Source organism: Rousettus aegyptiacus, unplaced genomic scaffold, assembly GCF_014176215.1.
Source record: "Rousettus aegyptiacus isolate mRouAeg1 unplaced genomic scaffold, mRouAeg1.p scaffold_m13_p_13, whole genome shotgun sequence".
Classification (NCBI taxonomy): Eukaryota; Metazoa; Chordata; class Mammalia; order Chiroptera; family Pteropodidae; genus Rousettus; species Rousettus aegyptiacus.
This window is the reverse complement of record NW_023416288.1, coordinates 48,118,474-48,137,001: the sequence shown is the minus strand read 5'-3', so window position 1 is coordinate 48,137,001 and position 18,528 is coordinate 48,118,474. Positions and strand designations below refer to the sequence as shown.

Here is an 18,528-nt window from a genome sequence, read left to right as displayed (position 1 = left end):
TCTCGTTTAGTCAATTTGCTGGAGCCGCTTCCGCAGGCTCGATTAGCTTCAGGGACAGTGAGGGATCAGCCTCCGCCAGGGCCCGGCTCAGCTTCTGGCTCCAGGTTCCGTTCGTCCTCATTCCCTAAGCCAAAGGCAGTGCCGCTCGTCCCCCGCCACAGAGACCTGTCACCGGCGAAGGTCCCACTCGGTCCCACCCCTCTTCCGTCCTGCGCCCTCGAGATTTTTCGAAGCTGAGCACAGGTATGTCGGAAATCATGGGCCGACTGCGAGTGGCTGTGTGCTGGGCATGTATCATTCGCCAACCACTGCGCTGAGAATTTAGCGGTGAATGATGCGTGGAGGTTGCGATGCAGGGGGACTGGACCGTGAACGAGCAGTGTGCGGCACGCGAGTGACTACAAGTGTGGGCGGGGCCACGCTGTAGAGGGGCGTGACCATGCAGACACAGGGCGTGGCCATGATGACGAGGGGGCGTGGCCACGCAGACGCGGGGCCACACAGACGGGGCGGGGCCGCGCAGATGCGGGGGGCGGGGACACGCCGACATGGGGGTGGGCGGGGAAGGAGCCTGGCCTGGCCTGCGGGGTGGCGGCGCGGTGTGTGCTGGATCAGACGGGGCGTCCCGTGCCTGGCACAGCGTGTAGCAGCACGCGTGGCCTCCACACATCGGATGCCAGGAGTAAACCCCCCACCCCCCACCCCCCACCCCCGAGCCGTGACAATCACAAATGTCTCCAGCCACCCGGGTCCAAATCCTACTTCCGCTCCTGGTCTCACTTCCGTTTCCTTCTCTACAAACCGGGGATGATGATTATTCGTGAAAGTGTTCGCTCCCGTGGGTGGTTGTGCAGCTTAAATGAGATAATGCGCCGAGCGCAGGGCCGGCTCCCGGGGTCGGCCCGCTCCCACCCGTCAGTGCCACCTGTAGGAACTGCCCCCAGCCCCGACCTGCTCGCGTCTGGCTCACGCCCTCACTGCCCACCCACCCTCTCCGCGTGGACTGGTCCAGCCGCGGTTCTCAAGGAAAGCGAGTCAGCATGCGTCACTCACCCCCAGCAAGGGAGCTATGAGGGGTTAGAGCAGCCCAAAGAGCGAAGGAGAAGCCAGGTGTACAGGGACGGTCTCACAGAGAACCACAGATCCATCCCACAGCCCTCAGTTGTGACCTTTGAACACATCCGATCCACCCGTCGAAAGGCACAAGTGACAGCCACCCAAGCAGAGGTGCCGGGTCAGAGCAAAGCCGAGCCCCGCTCCGCACTGGGAGGGCATCCGGTGGCCTCGTTCGCCTCTGCACGTTTCCGTCAGATTTTCTGACAGTCTCTAAACAACATCCCAAGCCGCACCCCCCAGAGCAGCCTCTTCACGAGGTCAGGCCACATGCTCCCGCTGCTCAGGACCTCGTGTGGCTTCCTGTTTCCCCCGGAACGTGAGGCAAGCTTCCGACAGCGGCCCGAAGTCCTGGAAGCCTGCTGGTGAAGGGAGCGTGTTCGATGTCGCCGCGGCCCCTGTTGGAAAGGGGTCGGCACACTGTCGGGGACGGGGACAGGGGTCAGGGGTCGGCACGGCAGGGCGGGAAGGTGGAAGGGACCTGCAGGGGCACGTGGAAGACCTCCTGCACATCCTTGAGTGACGCCGGCAGGTGCCTAATCCATACCGAGTGGATGGGTGGATGATGGATGGATGGACGGATGGATGGTGGATGGACGGATGGACGGATGGATGGATGGACGGATGGATGGAGGGTGGATGGATGGATGATGGATGGATGGACGGATGGATGGATGGATGGACAGACGGATGGATGGAGGGCGGGTGGATGGACGGATGGAGGGTGGATGGACGGATGAATGGATGGTGGATAGATGGATGAATGGATGGTGGACGGATGGGTGGATGGGTGGATGGACAGGCAGACTGATGAACACATGGATGGATGGGTGCCAAGCGTGTGAAAATGAAGGTTAGAGAAGGCAACACGAGAGTGGCCTCCAGCTCTCTTGCTCGGTGGATCCCTTTGTGTTCGAAGCACATAAACTGTTGCATGAGGGCCCCACGGGCCCTGCGGTGACACCCATCTCTCTGCCTCCTCCCTCGTCCTGACAGCTGGCCCTGCGTGAGAGCCAACGCCCGAGACAGAAGGGAAAGGCAACCTGGCCTGTTCCAACGTTAAAATTACAGAACTGTACACCGAGCCGTAACTTGCTTAGAGTCACATTACTGTTGACTTTGCAAAGCGCCGTCTGCCTGCAGACTGTGTCACAGCTGGGCGTCCGCCCTGAGGCCATGCTCAGACAAGGGGGGCTCGGGCATGAGGTGTCGTTGTGCGGTTGACGATGCCTCCTTTTAAAGAACAGCGTTGTTTAGAAATCTCTCTCTCGAAGTGTTTTCCTTCTTGCCCTGGCTCGATCCATGGGGTAGACAGCACCGGGGAATTCCGGAGTTCACTGCAGGCTCTCTGCTTCACGGGGCGACTGCCCTTTGTCCCCCTGCCCTTAGTGGTCACACAAGTGCCAGAGCCCTTGCCAGGCTTCCAAACACCGAGAAGTGACATGGCCCATTAGTCCCTGCGAGAGAGACAATGCTCCCTTAATATTTTATGGCGAACAAATGGACTGATAAAAAATTCATAAGCCGCTCAGTGACCATCTGCTGAGTGGGAGGCACCTGTGGCTGCGGATTCGGAGGGTGCGGGGGACGCACCGGGTTTCCTAGCCGGGCCGTGCTTTCCTGGGCCGTCCTCACCGGGGCTGAAGTGTGGGGGACTAGTCTGTCTCCCCTCCAACTGCGAGCCCCGCCCCCCACGACAGGGTCTGGCTCCCTGTGCTGCCAGGACCTGCCACTGTGTCCGCCGCACGCTAAGCCCGGACTGAATGCTCTTCGAATGAATACCCGTGTCCGTGGGCAGATGAAGCGCTTCGGAATAAAGAGAAAGTTAGCAGCGTTCCCTCCAGGAGTCTCTGCTTCCTGCTCACGTTCTAACGTGCGATTTCGGCGATTCTCAAAGTAGCATTATCTGTTTTCCGCGATGTTCAAAAAGCTGCGGCATCTCACACCATCTGGACACAGGACCGACCCACGTGTCTGTCGAAGCCCAGCCTCATCTCAGCTTCTGAAATTATTCTGCTTCGCATCTGCCTTCTCCTGTCTTAGCTGCAACCAAATTTCTCTTTCTTCTAAAGCGTCTTATCCGCCCACCGACGCGTGGCTCCGCTTAACATCATCGCGATTAGGTTTCTGGAGAGCGAAGACGTAATAAACAGACGTGATCGACCCACCCACTTAAACTGGAGACCTCCAGTTTATTCTCGATAACCTTTTTATTTAAAAAGTAATCTCTGCTTTGCGAAAAATAATAACCACTTGCCCTACCGCTGATTATCGCGAGCGTTTTGATAAATTTTCCCTTTTTTTTTTTTTTAGACATGCACACTTGTCCTTTGCTTGCTCGTCTGCTTTTTAATAACGAAGCCATTTCCCTGGCACCAGTAGGTGTAGAAGTCTTCCTTCCCCCACTGATTTCCGATGACACTCGTATTAAATATTAAATTATTATATAAACAGTTCCTGTGTAAAGCGCTGTGGTTTAAGGCCGTACGTCCGCTCGTGAATCTACCGTTCGTTACGTAAAAGGGCCGTAGCCAGACGCCGTCGCCAGCAACCTTCGGTATAAACTCCTCATTGGGATTAGACTTTTTTAAACCATCTGGGCGATTTCTGTCCGTTTCTTCCCGTATGTGAGCTTTCAAATCGTTTGATCAGACGCCTTCCTCTCAGCAAAGAAACTCGTCGCTCCTCCTCGTAGGATTAAACCCCTGTCACCAGCAGACCTGAGGCTCGAACCGGGGCCGAAGTGCCCAGTCCAGAGACGAGCAAGACCCACGTCAGCCCTGCCCTCGCGGGGCTCAGACCTGGTCGACTCGGTTCTTCCCAGACCGACGGTGCCTTTGAGGACTTCCCCGTGGTTCGTCTCTTGTTCCAGAAATAGAGAACGTTTGTGTTTGTTTTCTCAAACTTATCTCTCCGTTTTTCATTTGTCACGCGGGCTGCCTTTTGTTTTTCATCTTCTTCGCAAGAGTTACTGCCCGTTTGCAAGGTTAGGAAATATTGACCCGGTACGGCTTTTATTTTCATGATCGCGTCCCTTGATGACGGCTTCCCTCTCCGCCCTGCGCTGAGCCCGCGTCTCTCTGCCGGCCCGTGGCGGGGGCCCCCACGCCCACGGCAGCAGTGCCGACGTCTGCCTTGGCATTGCAACACGTGTCAGAGTGATTCTCTCTCCCACGTGTGGCTTCCGTGAAGACTGTGTATGCCAAAGGACAACGGAGAACCTCGGAAGAGGGATAGGACGAACGACCGTTTTTAGTAAAAGAAACAAAAACAGGGCATTTGCGCAGTGCAGAGGCCGAGGGGGAAACTGTCCCTCCAGGAGATCTGACATTCTCTCCCTTGGCTTCGTCTCAGGGACGTACAGTTGCTGGTCGGGTGAGTGTGGCTCGTCACCAGGACCTCACACACCACGCCCTTGTCACGCACGTCGGCGTCAGGCAGGTCCCACTCGCGGCCCAGGGAGGCGGGAACGAGCTGGTGTCCACCCCACGGCCTTCGAGCTCTTGGTCTGTCTTCCACGTCTGTCCACGGGGACCCACAGGCCTCTTAGGGCACAATTAAAAGGTCATACACGCGACGCAGGGTTGGGCGCAGACCTGCAGTTATGTCTAAGGACCGAAGCTGCACCTGGGTTTTCGTGCCCCCAGGTGTTCAGGCAGGTGATCGCCCCGCATCCTGACAAATGTCTCGGAGCCTTCGGGCGGCGAGGCAGGCAGCAAAGCAGGACCCAGAGGACACGGCTGAAAGGACGTGTGACCGGTCAGGGGGAGGGCGGGTGAGCAAGCAGATGCTGTACACGCCCGTCCAGATGCCCCGGGACCCGCGGCCCGGCTGAGCAGATGGCGTGGGGAGACGTGTTTCAACGCTCACAGAAACCGAGACGGCCGGAAAGCGCAGGCGCTGCTTACGCCCGGATGGCTCGCCGCCCGCGTCCTCAGTACGTTCGCCCAGGCTGCCGAGAGCCGCGGGCCGGCCTGCCGTCCTGGCCACGTGGGGGCCGATGGCCGGGGTCAGAGGCCTTCGCCGCCCTGTTCGCCACGCTCTCCCGGCTTACACGAGGTTCAGAAAAACGGGGCACAGGGCCCTGCTCGTCTTCGGGGTGATAACCGAAGCGTAGTTCAAAGCGCCTGGTCATCAGGCCTTTCTGTTAAACGTCATCGGTGGACGTGCTAAGGTCCCTTTCCAGCTTGCTAGGAAGTGTCTGATGAGTGTCCTGCCGTCCTCAGGGACAAAGGACCTCGTGAGGCCACCAAGCGACCGTCCTCAGCAACAGGTCTCGTTACAGGCGCAGGAGGGGCAGGCGATGGACCGGCCTCTGGAACTTTCTCTGGATGCATCTGAGGATATTCTCGTGCGCTTATTTTCCTGACATTTTCTTCTTCCTCTTCAGTGTCCTTTTCCTGCCAGCATACCCATTTTCGCAGGGTTTTGGGTAGTTGCGTGAGTTACCAGAGGCCCTCGTGCTAAGTTCAGGGCAGGCCCACACTGCGGTCCCTTTGGGCGAGGGCGGAAAGCAGGCGTGGGACACCCGGCTGTCAAACCGAGGTCGCCCGAGGCGCAGGGCCGCGGAGTTAGCTGGGGCACATCCTGGGCCTTCGCCGCTCACAGGAGGAGCGGCCGGCCCCCACGGGACCCCCTCACGCCCCCGCACGTGACAGTGCGCCTTCGCCCCAGGCGGTGACAGGAGGGAGAGCTGTGCTCAGGCCACAGGCCCGCCACATGCAGCTCCTGAGGGCGCAGGCCAGAGGGAACATGGCCGGGTGGCTGACTCCAGCATGTGGCGGGGACACGGTCCCCAGCGAGTTCATGGCCAGCGCGTGTTCCCGAGCAGCCCCGTGTCCCGGGGCCGGGCCGTGCACGCCTGTGCCCCGCGGGCCTGCACAGCGGCTCACGCTGCACGTGCGTGTGTGTGTGTGTGTGCGTGTGTGCTTTCAGGGAGTACTACATCACCATGGTGAAGTGGGCCACCAGCACCAAGGTGGCCGTGAACTGGCTGAACCGGGCGCAGAACGTGTCCATCCTCACCCTCTGCGACGCCACCACCGGCGTCTGCACCAAGGTACGGGGTTGGGGGTGGGGAGGACCCCAGAACAGGGAGCCCCGGGGACGGCGGGCCGTCCTTCGCCTTCGGGCTGGGCTGGGTCCCTGCGGTCACTCAGCCGTGTCCCGAGCTGCTCACGGCCGCCGCCTGCGCCCACGGCTCTGCTTTGGCGCCCCCTGGTGGGAGACTTTGGTGCAGCCACAGGACGTTCAGCTCTGTGCTTCCAGCAGGTGCCGGGCAGGTCACGGGGGCGTCACACCCGGTCACCCGTGCCCACCGCCGCCCCCAGTGAGCCTTCCCCTTGTTGTCCAGTTGGCGCTCACAGAGGGTTAGGGGCTGGCCCGAGGCCCCCGGTCCTGGGGCGCAGCCCACACCCCCGGCTTGCCTGCGTCGGCGGCTCCATCCTCCACCCGACCCACAGCCAGACCCTTCCTGCCGTGAGCGGCAGCAGCAGACCCCCCCACCGCCGGCTCGGCCCTGGGGCGTCCAGGGGCCAGGCCAGCACCAGGGACAGGCCCACGGCGCCTCAGGACGTGGTCATCGTGTGACTGGCCACACCTCGGACATCTCCACTGTCCTTACGCATCGCTCCGCACGGCTCTGTGAGGTCCGCTGCGCAAATGGACTTTTTAAAGTCCTCAGTGTCTCGGTTTACTCAGAGCCGCGACCCGGAAAGTTCGCATGTGTGCACACGCACACACACACGCACACACATGCACACGCACGAATCTAAGACGGTGTAGCACCTGAGGTCTGCCTTAGATGGACACGTGCGTGGTCGGGCACGGCCACCAAATCATAAAAGCGCCCCGCCCCCGAAGGACTCTCCCTGCTGCGGCTTGTCCTTGGTGCCGGCAGACACTTCCCGTCCCAGGGCACGGGGGTTCGACTCTGAGGCACAGCATGGGGCAGCTGAGTGCCGGGCGCGGCAGGCAGACGGCGGCCGCCCCGGGCTCGCTCCCCAGTGCTCGCATTTCCTTTCAGAAACACGAGGACGAGAGCGACGCCTGGCTGCACCGGCAGGTAAGGGCCCCGCGCTCGCCCCGCCCCCCACGCTCGCCCCGCCCCCCCGCGCTCGCCCCGCCCCCCGCCCCCCCCACCCCCGCACCGGCCCCGGACCCCGCTCGCGGCTCTGGGGGCCTCGTTCCCACGGTGCGGCCACGCCATGCCCTGCGGGGGGCCGGGGGGCTCGTGGGTGACGGTCAGGGAGTCACCGCTCTCGGGAACGTTTGTGCCATGAGACCTCAGCTCCCAGCTGGGTGGAGGGCCAGGGAGAGCAAGAGCATCCGGGGCGTCGTCTCGAGGACTCGTAGAAACTACACAGACATCGAACCAATGTCCTGCGGATGTGAAACCAATGATGAAATAAAATTTTTAGAAAAAAGGATGAGTTCATGGAAGTTGCCAAATCAGACCGACCCGCCATGCACACAAGGAAAATGTGGCTGGTGGCCCTGTTTCCTCTGTGGGGTTCCGTGGGGTCCCTCAGGGTTCTGTGGGGTCCCTCGGGGCCCCGTGGGGTCCTGCAGGGTCTCAGCTTAGGGGGCGCCGCCGTGGTTCGGCGTGAGTCTCCCTGGAGCCCTGACTGCGAACCGTCCCCAGCTTTCTCGTCCCCGTCCCAGGTGAGAAAGGCCGGTTGGGCTCTCGGCGCTGAGACCAGAAGCCGTGTGTGTGTGGGGGGCGGGGGGGGGGGGGGACAGTGACCCATCCACCACCAGGCGACAGGAACAGCTACCGAGCTTGCAGAAAGAGGGCGCCCGCAGACGCCGGCCGTCTCTCCTGCCCTCTCTCCTCATTCCTCGGCTGCCGTTAGAAGGAACAGGCTGCGGAAGCTTGCTTCCTTCTCGTCCGACCCAATGGGATGAAAAGTCTGTGGGAAAAACTCAAACCAGATCTGAGTCTCGAGAATCACGGTGAGGCGGGCAGGGGTGTGCTGCTTTAGTGATGCGATCGACTATGTTTATGGAAAATAAGAGACTCGGAACGATGCAGCTGTCCGCGGTGGCTCTCCAAGAATATTCTAGCAACCCCAGCTGGCACATGTTTCTCTGTGGAATCAGCCCCCTCTCCCAGCTTCCCCTCAGTTATGGTAGGGGCAGGAGCCCCGTTCGTGGACATGGTTGCTGTGAAATGCATTTTTTTCCCCCTTGCTCCTTGCCAGTCTTTTCCAATATCCAAGTTCGGGTGTCGAGTCCAAGCTAAGAAAATACCGAGGATGAGAGAGAGCTCGGCAGCCCCGAGGTGTCAGCTGGGGTTACGCTGGGAGCTCCTGCGCTGCCGCCTGCACCAGCGGTACGGGCACCGACGTCCGACGTCACGACGTCCCGCCCGTATCCGACGGAATGCCCGAGACCGCGAGCAGAGAGACGAGAAAGAATCCCTCGTCTGCACAGCCGTCCGCTCAGCTGATACTCGCGGGTTGTGCCAGGCACGTGCTGGACCTTGTGGCGGAAGAACGTCCCGGCGTGTGGCCGAACCACGGCCCGCCTCGCCGTCGTGGGCCAGGGGCGTCCCCGCCTCTGGGCCGTGGTGACCACGCTGCGTGAGCTCGTGGGGGTCGACGCAGCCAGACGCGAAGGCCCCGCGCCTCGCACACCCAGGAAAGCCCTTTGCTGGCCGTTGGCGCCCTGGGGGCGGCCAGGGAGGCGCGGGGAGCCGCTTGGTGGGCGCGGGGCTCTTCCTGGGGCGGCGGGGACGTTTCCGGATGAGACGCAGACGATGGCCGCGCGACGCCGAGTGTGCCCCGTGCCACCAATCCGCTCGGTCCAGTTAAAACGTCTCATTGTGTGTCCCGTGAATTTCACCACACCGTTAGAAAGAATGCGTCGGCTGGAGCCCTAGGTTTCGATGGCGTCTCAGCCGGGACGGGAGGGGAGGCACGTGGGACTCGCAGGGCGTGGCAAACGGGGCGGCACCGCAAGGCCTGTTCAGAAACCCGCGTTGGGCCGTGGGCGGGGCCGGAGCGGGACGGGGTGTGACGCAGAGGCCAGGTGGCCCTGCTGGGACCCGGCCATGCGTCACGGACAGAGGGCGGCAGCCCCCAGCACGCGCCGCCGTCGATGGACGGAAGAGCCGGTCCCACGGGTCGGCTTCTGCACGTCTCCCTGCTCGCACCGGAACTCGGGTTTCGTGACTCCAGAATTCGGGCTGGGTCGTTAGACGGGGTGCCCACACCTGAACCACGGGAAGACCGGCAGACAGGCCGCAGGAAGCCCACGGAGGCCGCCACGGGTGACGGGGCTCACGCTGCGTGGCTCTGCTACCAACGGAGGCGAAGAGGCCGGGAAGCACCCCACGTGCGACAAGCTCACCCCGCCCCCCGGAGAACCGGGAACCTCCCCCGAGCCCGCGGGAGTCAGAGCCAGGGCTAAACCCCGTCTCCGGCCAAAAGTCACTGCGCTTCCTCACTAAGAATCCACTGACCACACGAGGAGCCGAGGCTCAGCTGGCCCTTTACCCGCCTCCCGCGGGTCAGTGTGAAGACGACAGTCCCCTGAGGCGGCTTCTCCGTACAGAGACCGTGCTTCTGGCCGGAACGGACTGAGTCCTCGTTGTTTTATTCAGAGTATGTGTCTCCCCTAAGCGTGCAAACCCTCCCGCAGGAAACCGGGGTGCCCCGGCAGTGTCCCGGCCCCGGCGGCATCCGGCTCCAGCTGGCAGACAGCCGTGCGTGCCCGAGGCCCGGTTTCCTGCCGGTTTCCTGCCCCCTGCATTTAGACGCCGTGCTTCCCGCCCCCGATGGAGAAGCAGGTGTCTGTGGATTCAAGGCTCCGTTTTATCGCGAAGACTCCCGGGGAGGAACCGCTACTCCCGTCACACGTCCGTTTGTCCAGGCGCTTTGCACCGCACACATTCTTTGCGGCTGGGAGACGGGGTCCCTGCTGCCCGCGGGGCTCGTCCCCTGGCGTGCTCACCCCCGCCCAGCGTGCAAGGAGACGTGCACCGCAGCCAGCTCGCCGGGGTCGGGACGGGTTCCCTCGGCTGCAGCGTTGGGGAGCCGGGGGGGCGGCTAGAGCAGAACCCCTTTGTGCCTTCCCAGGGGACGGCCGCCCACGGAGGGCTGGCGGGCGGCGGAGCAGTGCCCGCTCAGCTCGGGGGGCCAGGCGGGGCCCTGGCCTGGGGTCCAGCCTCCATTCCTCCCCCGGGGAGTGCCGGGATGTGGGCTGTTCCCAGGGAAAAGCGACGGTGGGGCCCCGCAGCCGAACCCCCCGAGTCACCGAGCGCACGGCTGGGGGGCGCTCCCCTTGCCGGCAGCACAGCGAGCGCCTGGGGACACCTGCGACGTGCCCCCAGTGGCCACCCCTTGTCCCGTCTCCTCGGCGGGCCCCGCAGGCTGACCGGGGTTTCATAAACTGAAAGGCAAGGACGGCGTGGAAAGAAGAGAATTTGTCCGTTTTTAGGCAAAGCCGGGTCTGGGATCGTTCACAGTTATCTCCTTACGAGAGAAAATAAATGCACCCGGAGGAATTCTGCACTACGCTCTGGCTTCGACAGGCCACCGCGGAAGCGGACACACTGCCCCGGGCAGAGGGCCGAGCCACTGTCCCATCGGAGCGGTTGACACAGGCCACCACAGTTCCTGTGAACGGGGGTGCCTGTGCCCCCGCCTCTGCTGCGCTGGTGGCCTCGGAGGCCCTCATCTCCCGGGGAACCGGAGGCCGACCCCGCGCCCCAGGGAGGGACAGGCCCGCTCAGCGGTCTCCCTTCCCACCACGTCTCTGATTAGTGATTACACAGACAGCGCCAGCCGGTGCCCTGAGCCCCGTTTGGCCTCCGCAGACGCGGCAGGGCCCTCCCCGGGACTGACCGGTCTCTGTCACCCACAGAATGAAGAGCCGGCTTTCTCCGAGGACGGCCGGACCTTCTTCTTCGTCAGAGCCATCCCGCAGGGCGGCCAGGGCAAGTTCTACCACGTGGCCATGTCTTCGTCCCAGGTAGGCGCTGCGGGGCCGGTGGCCGCCCCCCGTGGCGCGTGCTCCGGGGGCACCCGTCGTCCTCGAGGTCCCCTGGGGGCCCCTGGGTGCTCAAACAGGGAGCAAGGTGCCCAGAGGTGGGGTGGACAGCCGGACATCCTGGTGCAAGGGACACTTGTGAAAGTGCCAGAGGAGACGCTGGCAGCCAGTCCACGGCCGGCGTCACCTGGGCACCGGTGCCCCCACCTCGTGGGACGGTCCCGCCCCCCAGTGCAGGGCATGCCCGCACGCCTCGCCTCCGGGGCGGGGGACCCGGCGCCCGCAGGGCCCCTCACGCTCCAGGCCCCAGGCTCCCGCGCCCACGCTCAGCGCCGGGCAGGGGCCATTCTGTCACACCGCCACCGCCGCCCGCCACTCCCTTGGTCCCGGGTCTGCTCAGAGCAGAGCATCGCTGGACGGTGTGCGTCGGTTCCGCACAGGGGGGTCTGGCACCGAAAGCGGGTGCTGTCTCCGGCACAGCGGCCCCCCTGGGGTGCTCCCCGGGGGCACAGGACTGTAGGGACTCTGCCCTTCGGGGGAAGGGGCTGCAGCGTTCCCAGGAGCACCTCGGTCGGCGTGCGGGCTCCGCTTGTGAAGCAGTCCCGTTATTTGGGGCCGGGGCAGGCGAACCAAAGTGGATTTTGCAAAAAGACATCAAAGATGACCGCTGGCCGTGTTTATGGCACAGCACGAAGGCAATTTCACAGAATTCCAGGAATGTCCCACAGGAGAGCCCGGTGCCCAGGACGGAGGCGGCCGGGGCCGGGCGACGGGGCCGGGGCCGCAGAGGCCGGGTGCCCTCGCCGCTGCTCACGCCTGTCTGTGCTTCAGCCCAACAGCAGCAATGACAACATACAGTCTGTGACCTCTGGGGACTGGGACGTCACCAGGATCCTGTCCTACGACGAGAAGCGGAACAAGATGTGAGTGAGACGTGGCCCCCGCCCCCGGCCGGCCCCCAGCCCGGGGCCCTCCTCGTGCTGTCCCAGCGAGGCCCCGGCCCTGAGCACGGTGTCCCCCTTAGGCCGAGGCCCGGGGTCTTCCTAGGGAGTGTGCACGGCCCCCGGGGCCGGGAGGGACCCTGACAGCGACGCTGACCCGAGGGCCGAGCCAGTGCCGGACACGCCCCGGTGGCCGCGGTCCCGATGCTGGTCGGGCCTCTGCTCGCCTGGCTGTGCTCACAGAGCCCGCTGCATGACACAGCGTGACACCCCCCGGGCGGTGAGCCGCTCTCCTGGGCCGACGCCGCGTGAGCCAGGACTGAAGGGGCTACGCGGTCCACAGCCAGCGACGGGCAGGCCGCGGTCCACCTCGCACGGGGGCCCCATTCTGCGCATCCTGCCCAGTCACATGGCAGGGCCCGGCCTCCACGTTTGGGGCCCTGGGTGAAAAGCAGTGACCGTGGCCAAGCCAGACCTCACGTCTGGACTGTAGTAAGTGGGGCCCTTGGCCCCCAGGAGGTCGGCACCCTGCAGAGACTCCCGCACCCGACCCGGGGTCACACCCGCCCTCCCAGGCCCTGTGGCAGGGGCTGCGTGCCACGTGCGGACCCCTGGGCCGGTAGAGGCCAGCCCGCCCGCACGCACACGAAGCCCACTCAGAGCAGGTGCCCCGCGGGGTCCCTGGGAACTGGCCGCACCGCGGAGCCCGGGGTGGGTCACACGCTGACTCCTGTGCACTTGCTGGTCCCTGCAGCTACTTCCTGAGCACGGAGGACCTGCCGAGGAGGCGGCAGCTGTACAGGTAGGTGCACCTGCCGGCGCCATGGGGCCCGGGGTGGGGGGATGGGCGGCCAGGTGGCATGGGGCCTTCCCCCAGCCCACTGGGCGGCAGCAGGGCAGACCCTGCACGAAGGCGGGAGGCGGAGGACAAGCTGTGTCTGGAGCTCCAGCCTTGTCGTTTGCCTGTGCTGGGCCCTCGAGGGTTCAGAGCTGCAGACAAGACCCGCCGTCCTCACAGCGCCCACCTTCCTGGAGAGATGGGGACGGGGGCACAGACGCCAGGTCGTGGGGGACGCGGACGCCAGGTCGTGACACAGCACCTCGCTCCCCTCCCCTCGGGGACGTGCACCGGCCTGAATAAAGGCGTAGGTGACCGAGGAGGCCGTACACGGCGCACGTGCTGACAGCTCCCGCAGGGGGCACACCTGCCAGCCGGGCCAGGTGCAAGCAGCGGGCGTTCACGGGCCTTCGAGCCGGGCGGCGAGGGCGGAGGGACCGGGGTGAGGGCGGGCCCCCGGGACGCCGCTGGCGCCGACCCCGCGCCCCCAGGCCCGGCCCACCCCCCGGCTTCCTCCCCCAGCGCCAGCACGGTGGGCAGCTTCAACCGGCAGTGCCTCTCCTGCGACCTGGTGGAGAACTGCACGTACTTCGGCGCCTCCTTCAGCCGCAGCATGGACTTCTTCCTGCTCAGCTGCGAAGGTACGTCCTGCGCCTGCGCGCGCTGGCCCCGCCCCCGGGCCCGGCCGGGTCGGGGTCGCGGCAGGTGCAGGTGCAAGTGCGCGAGGCGGGGGCGGAGCCTATTCCCGGGGCGCTTCCGCCAGCACCCCGTTGTCCCCCGACGGTCATGCCACACACGTCTCCCGTGGAAAAGAAACTCGTTGCTTTCCCCCCGACGCCCTCCCCCGCCACCCAGCAAGTCCGAGCGGGTGCCACATGCCTCTGCAGAAGGAGAGGTCCTGTCCGGACAGCGCGTGCTGGAAAAGCCATTAGGAATGAACGGTAGCATCTGAGGCACTAAGTGCCCCTCCCTGCGCCCGGGGGACAGCCCTCTCCCCACCCCACTCACTCCCGCCAGCTCCTGCTCCCAACGATTGTGCCCCTGAGCGCGTGCAGGCATCTCCTGTCTGTGAGATGTCCAGAGAAACGAGGAGGCGTAAATAAACGGCACCACCGGCCGGGCACCCACGGGCCGCGGCGCGGAAGGGTTTTTGGAAAGCAGATCTGAACGGGTGGCGTCGAAAGCGAAGTCCAAAGATGACATGCACCGCGCCCGGCGGAAGACGGGGTGCCAGGGAAGTTAACATGCAGGGAGGCGCTTTCGCAGAGGTGTGGGTTGCGGTCGGGTCGGAGGTGGCCAGGCCTTGGTTTCTTCGTCTGTGAAATGAGTTGTTCTCTACCGTTAAGCTGCGTCTGCACTTGCCCCTGTGGGTCCGTCCAGCGCTGTTTCTCCTCCGCGAGTTCACGAGTTCTCCGGCGGTTACCGTAACGACTCACCCCCGACACCCCGCGAGTTTACCCCGTTACTTAGCCACCAACACAACACGGCCACCATGGCACGTGCTCCCCAATGCACCGAAAAGTTAGAGGTGGCCTCTTGTCTTAGCTCGAGCACGTCCTGTCTTGGTCAAGAAAAGGAGAGAGAAGCGGGAAGCATCTCGGGTCGCATTAGTTCTCATTTCCCAGCGACCCTTAACTTTCCCGGTGGCAGTTCAAACAGCCGGGGACGGGACTTCACACTCGGGCTCCGTCGCGTTCTGCCTGCACGTGGAGCCGAGGCGAGGTGGCCGCCCAACTCCGCAGGGACGAGTGGGCCGCGTTCCCGCCCGCCGCCCCCGGGAACCCGTGAGCCGTGGCGCCCGGGTCTGCCAGCCCGGTGCACGCCTCGGGCCGGAGGCCCTTCGCTTTTAATCGTCGTAATGTCCTGGGCGTGATGGGGGCGGGGGGAGAGCGAGCCGACGTTGACACCCGTTGCCATGCGTGGCTGACGGCGCCGTCCCTGGGCGTGGCGGTGGCCGGGACCGCGTGCCCCATTGGCGGCTCGCACGTCGTCCTGCGGCGGGTGGGCGCTCCCCTCTTCGTTCTCAGAAGCTGCCACCCCACCCTCAGCTGCACCCATGACAAGGACCGCAGAAGTCCTCATCCGGAAAGAGGGCATGACGGGACGGAAGGGCGGGACCTGTGGCCCTGCCCTGAGGAGACCCTCCTGCTGGCCACGGGCAGGAGGCGGGGTCAGGGCCCGGGGTCCCCGGCGGGCGTCTGGGGGTCACAGTGCCACGCAATCAAACCTCACCCGGCCAGGCGCCCCGGAGTCAAAGGTGCTGAGAATTTAGGCAGAGCGGAGCAGAAGTTTAAAAAGAACAGGAATCCGTCCTGAAAAAGAGAAAATAATCAACACAGGCTGCTGAGGGGCCGTCGGTCCGCCTGGGAGACGTGGGCACCGCCTGCATGCGCCGGCGCCCACCCGCCCACCCCTGCGGGCCCGCGCCCACCTCCGCGGGGCGTACCTGCTCGGCTCAGCATTCCAGTGACAGGCTTTGGATGTTGGAAGAAAACAAAGTTTTTTAACCCTTGAAATCAGACTTCTCACAAGCTCAGATGAGTCTTTTTCGCATTTGGTGTGAGCGGACGCATTTCGTTAGTTTTCCTCAGCGCTCCTCGTCAGGACGGGAAGGCGGGTAAAGGCCGGAGCCGCCCGCTCTCCAGCCCTCCACGGCTCGTCTGCCTGCTCCGTCAGCCACCGCTGAGTCCCCGCTCCCGCCGGCTCTCGTCAGAAAGGTGATCTCATCCCACTAAGTCACAGAGAGCTTCTGGAGAACTTAGCTGCGTAGCCCCCAGAGTGAGGTTTTTGACATTTCTTTGCAAAACGCACAAAAGCATTTGTGTCTCTTTATCACAAATTAAACCCGCTTGAAAGGGTTTATTACGAGGCTCTGCAAAGGAGAATGCGATTCATCTCGCTGAAAAAGCGAACTCCGGCTGGGTTCTCTCCCAGCAGAGTCCTCGCTGGTTCGGGAGAAGCGCCCTGGCCGCCTGCCGAGTTGTTCTGCCGTGTGCCTCGCTCACCCGCCCAGGTCACGCATTGACGGCTCCTGTGTGCCACTCGATGCTGGGGATCAAAGAATGAGACAGAGCTCCTGCCTGGAGGGACTCACGTTTGGGGGACAGAGGGGGGCGTGTAACAGAAATGTCATTTAATGAGTTCCAGGCCGGGGAGAACCCGGAAGGACCACACTTTTACGTGCTTCGCTGGGGCCAGCAATACACATGGGAACGAGCCATCGTCCTCGGCCTCGGGGACGTGGCGGGCACATGGCGAGACTCTACCCAACGACAGCTCATGGATTTAGGACCTAGAAGCTGGTCCGAAAGTCTGGCCGTCCACCTCCTGCCTCCCACCAGCAAAGCCAGCACCTGTTTGACGGAGGAGCAGACTAGGACACCTTCTGCGTCCTGCCCACAGCACACGGCCCGTTGGGGGCAGAGCCAGGACCAGAATCGGCACTTTTTGCACGTCCACCTGCTCTGGGCGCCCACAAACACCACCTCGCTCTCCCTGGTGCCCAAGGACAACTAGAGACTTTCCCCCTGGACACCAGAGGGCGCTGCGGCAGCGCACACTCCACCTCCCCGCTGGGTCTGCCGTGGGGCCGGGGCTTCCCGGGGTCTGGTGTCTCCTCCAGTGTGTAATCATAATCACACCCCCTCGACTGCATCTGCCAGACCGCCCACTGCGACACAAGGACTGACCGTCCAGTTCAAGTTCTCCTTTGATGCCCGGTATTTGCCAGACACAGGGCTGAATGCTGGGTACGCAAAGATGAACCAGAGGGCAAGGCCCTGCCCTCACTTAGCCCAAAGTCTAGAAAAACTAACAGCATCCTGAAACTACCTGGGGGATTAGCGTGGGGAGGGAGCTGGAGACAGGCGAGCTCGCCCGTGCCATGGGCGTGGACGGTGCAGAGACGGGAGGCCACAGGTCCCCGCGTGCCAGGAATGGACCGTCGAGGCGACAAACACATACAACCGCCCAGAGAACATGAAAGGCCGCGTGTCGCAGCGTTCAGGAAAGACGAGCCGTGCGGCCGGTGGGCAGGAAAGGGAGCGTTTGGAAACCAGTGAACATGGGCGGGGAACGGCCAACGGTCTCCACTGGGAAGGAGGCCAGAGGAAGTGGCCTCCTGTGCCTGGGCCACCTCATCTGCAAAATCGTGGTCACAGTGGCGCCTGACTCATAGGGTTGTGGTCAAGACCAAATTCTCTGTTCTGTGTAAAGCTATCGCAGTGCGGCTTGGCGCGGAGGAGCTGATGGTGGTATTGCAGTTGTTTATGTTGCTGTCATTGACGATGACGTTTTGGTTGATGATGGTGATGGTGTTGTTAATGTTGTTACTGATGATGATGATGCTGTGATGGTGATGATGGTGGTGATGATGGTGATGATGGTGATGATGGTGATGGTGTTGATGATGCTGTTGTTCCCCTAGTTCTGACTCGGTATCTCAGAGGTGGGGCTTTCAGTCACTCTCCTCTATTCTCTGTAGTAAGAGAAATTTCACCTCTTGTTTCTGATGACCGGAAACATAAACTTACATGGTGGTCAGTTAATATGGCTATTACATTTACATTCTGTGCAAAAATCAGGCTAAACCAACCAAGGTTAATCATGGAACCTGTCTGTGGACAAAGGGTTTTCATTCCTTTTCTGGATATGGGCCACAGTCATCCTCCCTGGCTAGCTGAGCGGAGGTGGGACTCGCAGGACCAGGAGCCGCCTGGATAGTGTGGGAGGTGTACTCAGAGGGGGCGGGGAGCACATCTTCATGCAGACGAGAGGAGGTCTGTCCCAGAGCACTCACGGCCGAGACAGACCATCACAACCGTTTCCGAATAGAAACGAGATGAGGAAACAACTAGATGATGCCTCCATGTGATTTTCTGCACCTTCCGAAAGCCAGAGCTAACCTCCATGGCAACTTCGAGATCACTCAGGTGAGCGGGTCTCAGCCTCTGAACTGGCTCCATGGACTCTACAATTTCCCATGGCGTGCATCCCGCCAGCGGGTTCTTTACCAGTTTATGTGATCGGCGAATATCGATTAGCCACTTACTGTTAATAAGACACTGTGCATTTTTCTGCGTGAGGTACGAACTTGTGCGAGTTGGTTCCTAAGCCCCACGGGTAGCTGGAGAGGAAAGACGTAAGTGTAGCATGAGAACTCAAATTCGGACTCAACTGCTTGCCTTGAAAATGACCACAGAACTTCTGGAATCACGCGGAGGCAGATGATGAGAAGTGTTGTCGCAAGTCTGAGAGACATGACAATACCAGCAGCTGTGGGACGTGTATTGAGAAGACCCTTGAATAGGAAAAGGAGACCCCCACCTAGATTCTAGCTCGGCCACACGCAGGGACAAACAAAGCAGCCAATGCACGTCGCCTCGTTTTACCTGTAGGTTACCTCCTCTCACAAAACTAATAAAACTAAGCTCCTTCCTTCGTACTTTGAGCCTGTGAATTATGCTAAACATCTGAAAATTTCGCCCAGGTTGATGTGTACAGGGCATAAAAGCGAAGCTTCTGTGTAGATTGCTCCCAAAACTTCAAGCTTTTGTGAATCGGCTACGCAAAGAAGCTGGCCGAACTTCGAGAACATATGGAAGCCTCTTACCTTTTTATGACTGGGGCAGCTTCTCTTATTAA

At 62.5% G+C, this 18,528-nt stretch overlaps 1 protein-coding gene across 5 annotated transcripts in view; it reads left to right on the top strand.

Annotated features, from left to right (window-relative positions):
* DPP6 (dipeptidyl peptidase like 6) overlaps nucleotides 1-18,528 on the top strand; it is a 320,383-nt gene that overhangs the window by 284,024 nt on the left and 17,831 nt on the right. For all 5 annotated transcript variants that reach the window (XM_036230619.1, XM_036230620.1, XM_036230618.1 and 2 more), the window contains exons 11-16: nucleotides 6,049-6,172; nucleotides 7,139-7,177; nucleotides 10,981-11,088; nucleotides 11,938-12,029; nucleotides 12,802-12,849; nucleotides 13,408-13,526. In XM_036230619.1, the coding sequence (XP_036086512.1) occupies nucleotides 6,049-6,172; nucleotides 7,139-7,177; nucleotides 10,981-11,088; nucleotides 11,938-12,029; nucleotides 12,802-12,849; nucleotides 13,408-13,526 (530 nt within the window). The remainder of the gene's footprint in view (nucleotides 1-6,048; nucleotides 6,173-7,138; nucleotides 7,178-10,980; nucleotides 11,089-11,937; nucleotides 12,030-12,801; nucleotides 12,850-13,407; nucleotides 13,527-18,528) is intronic.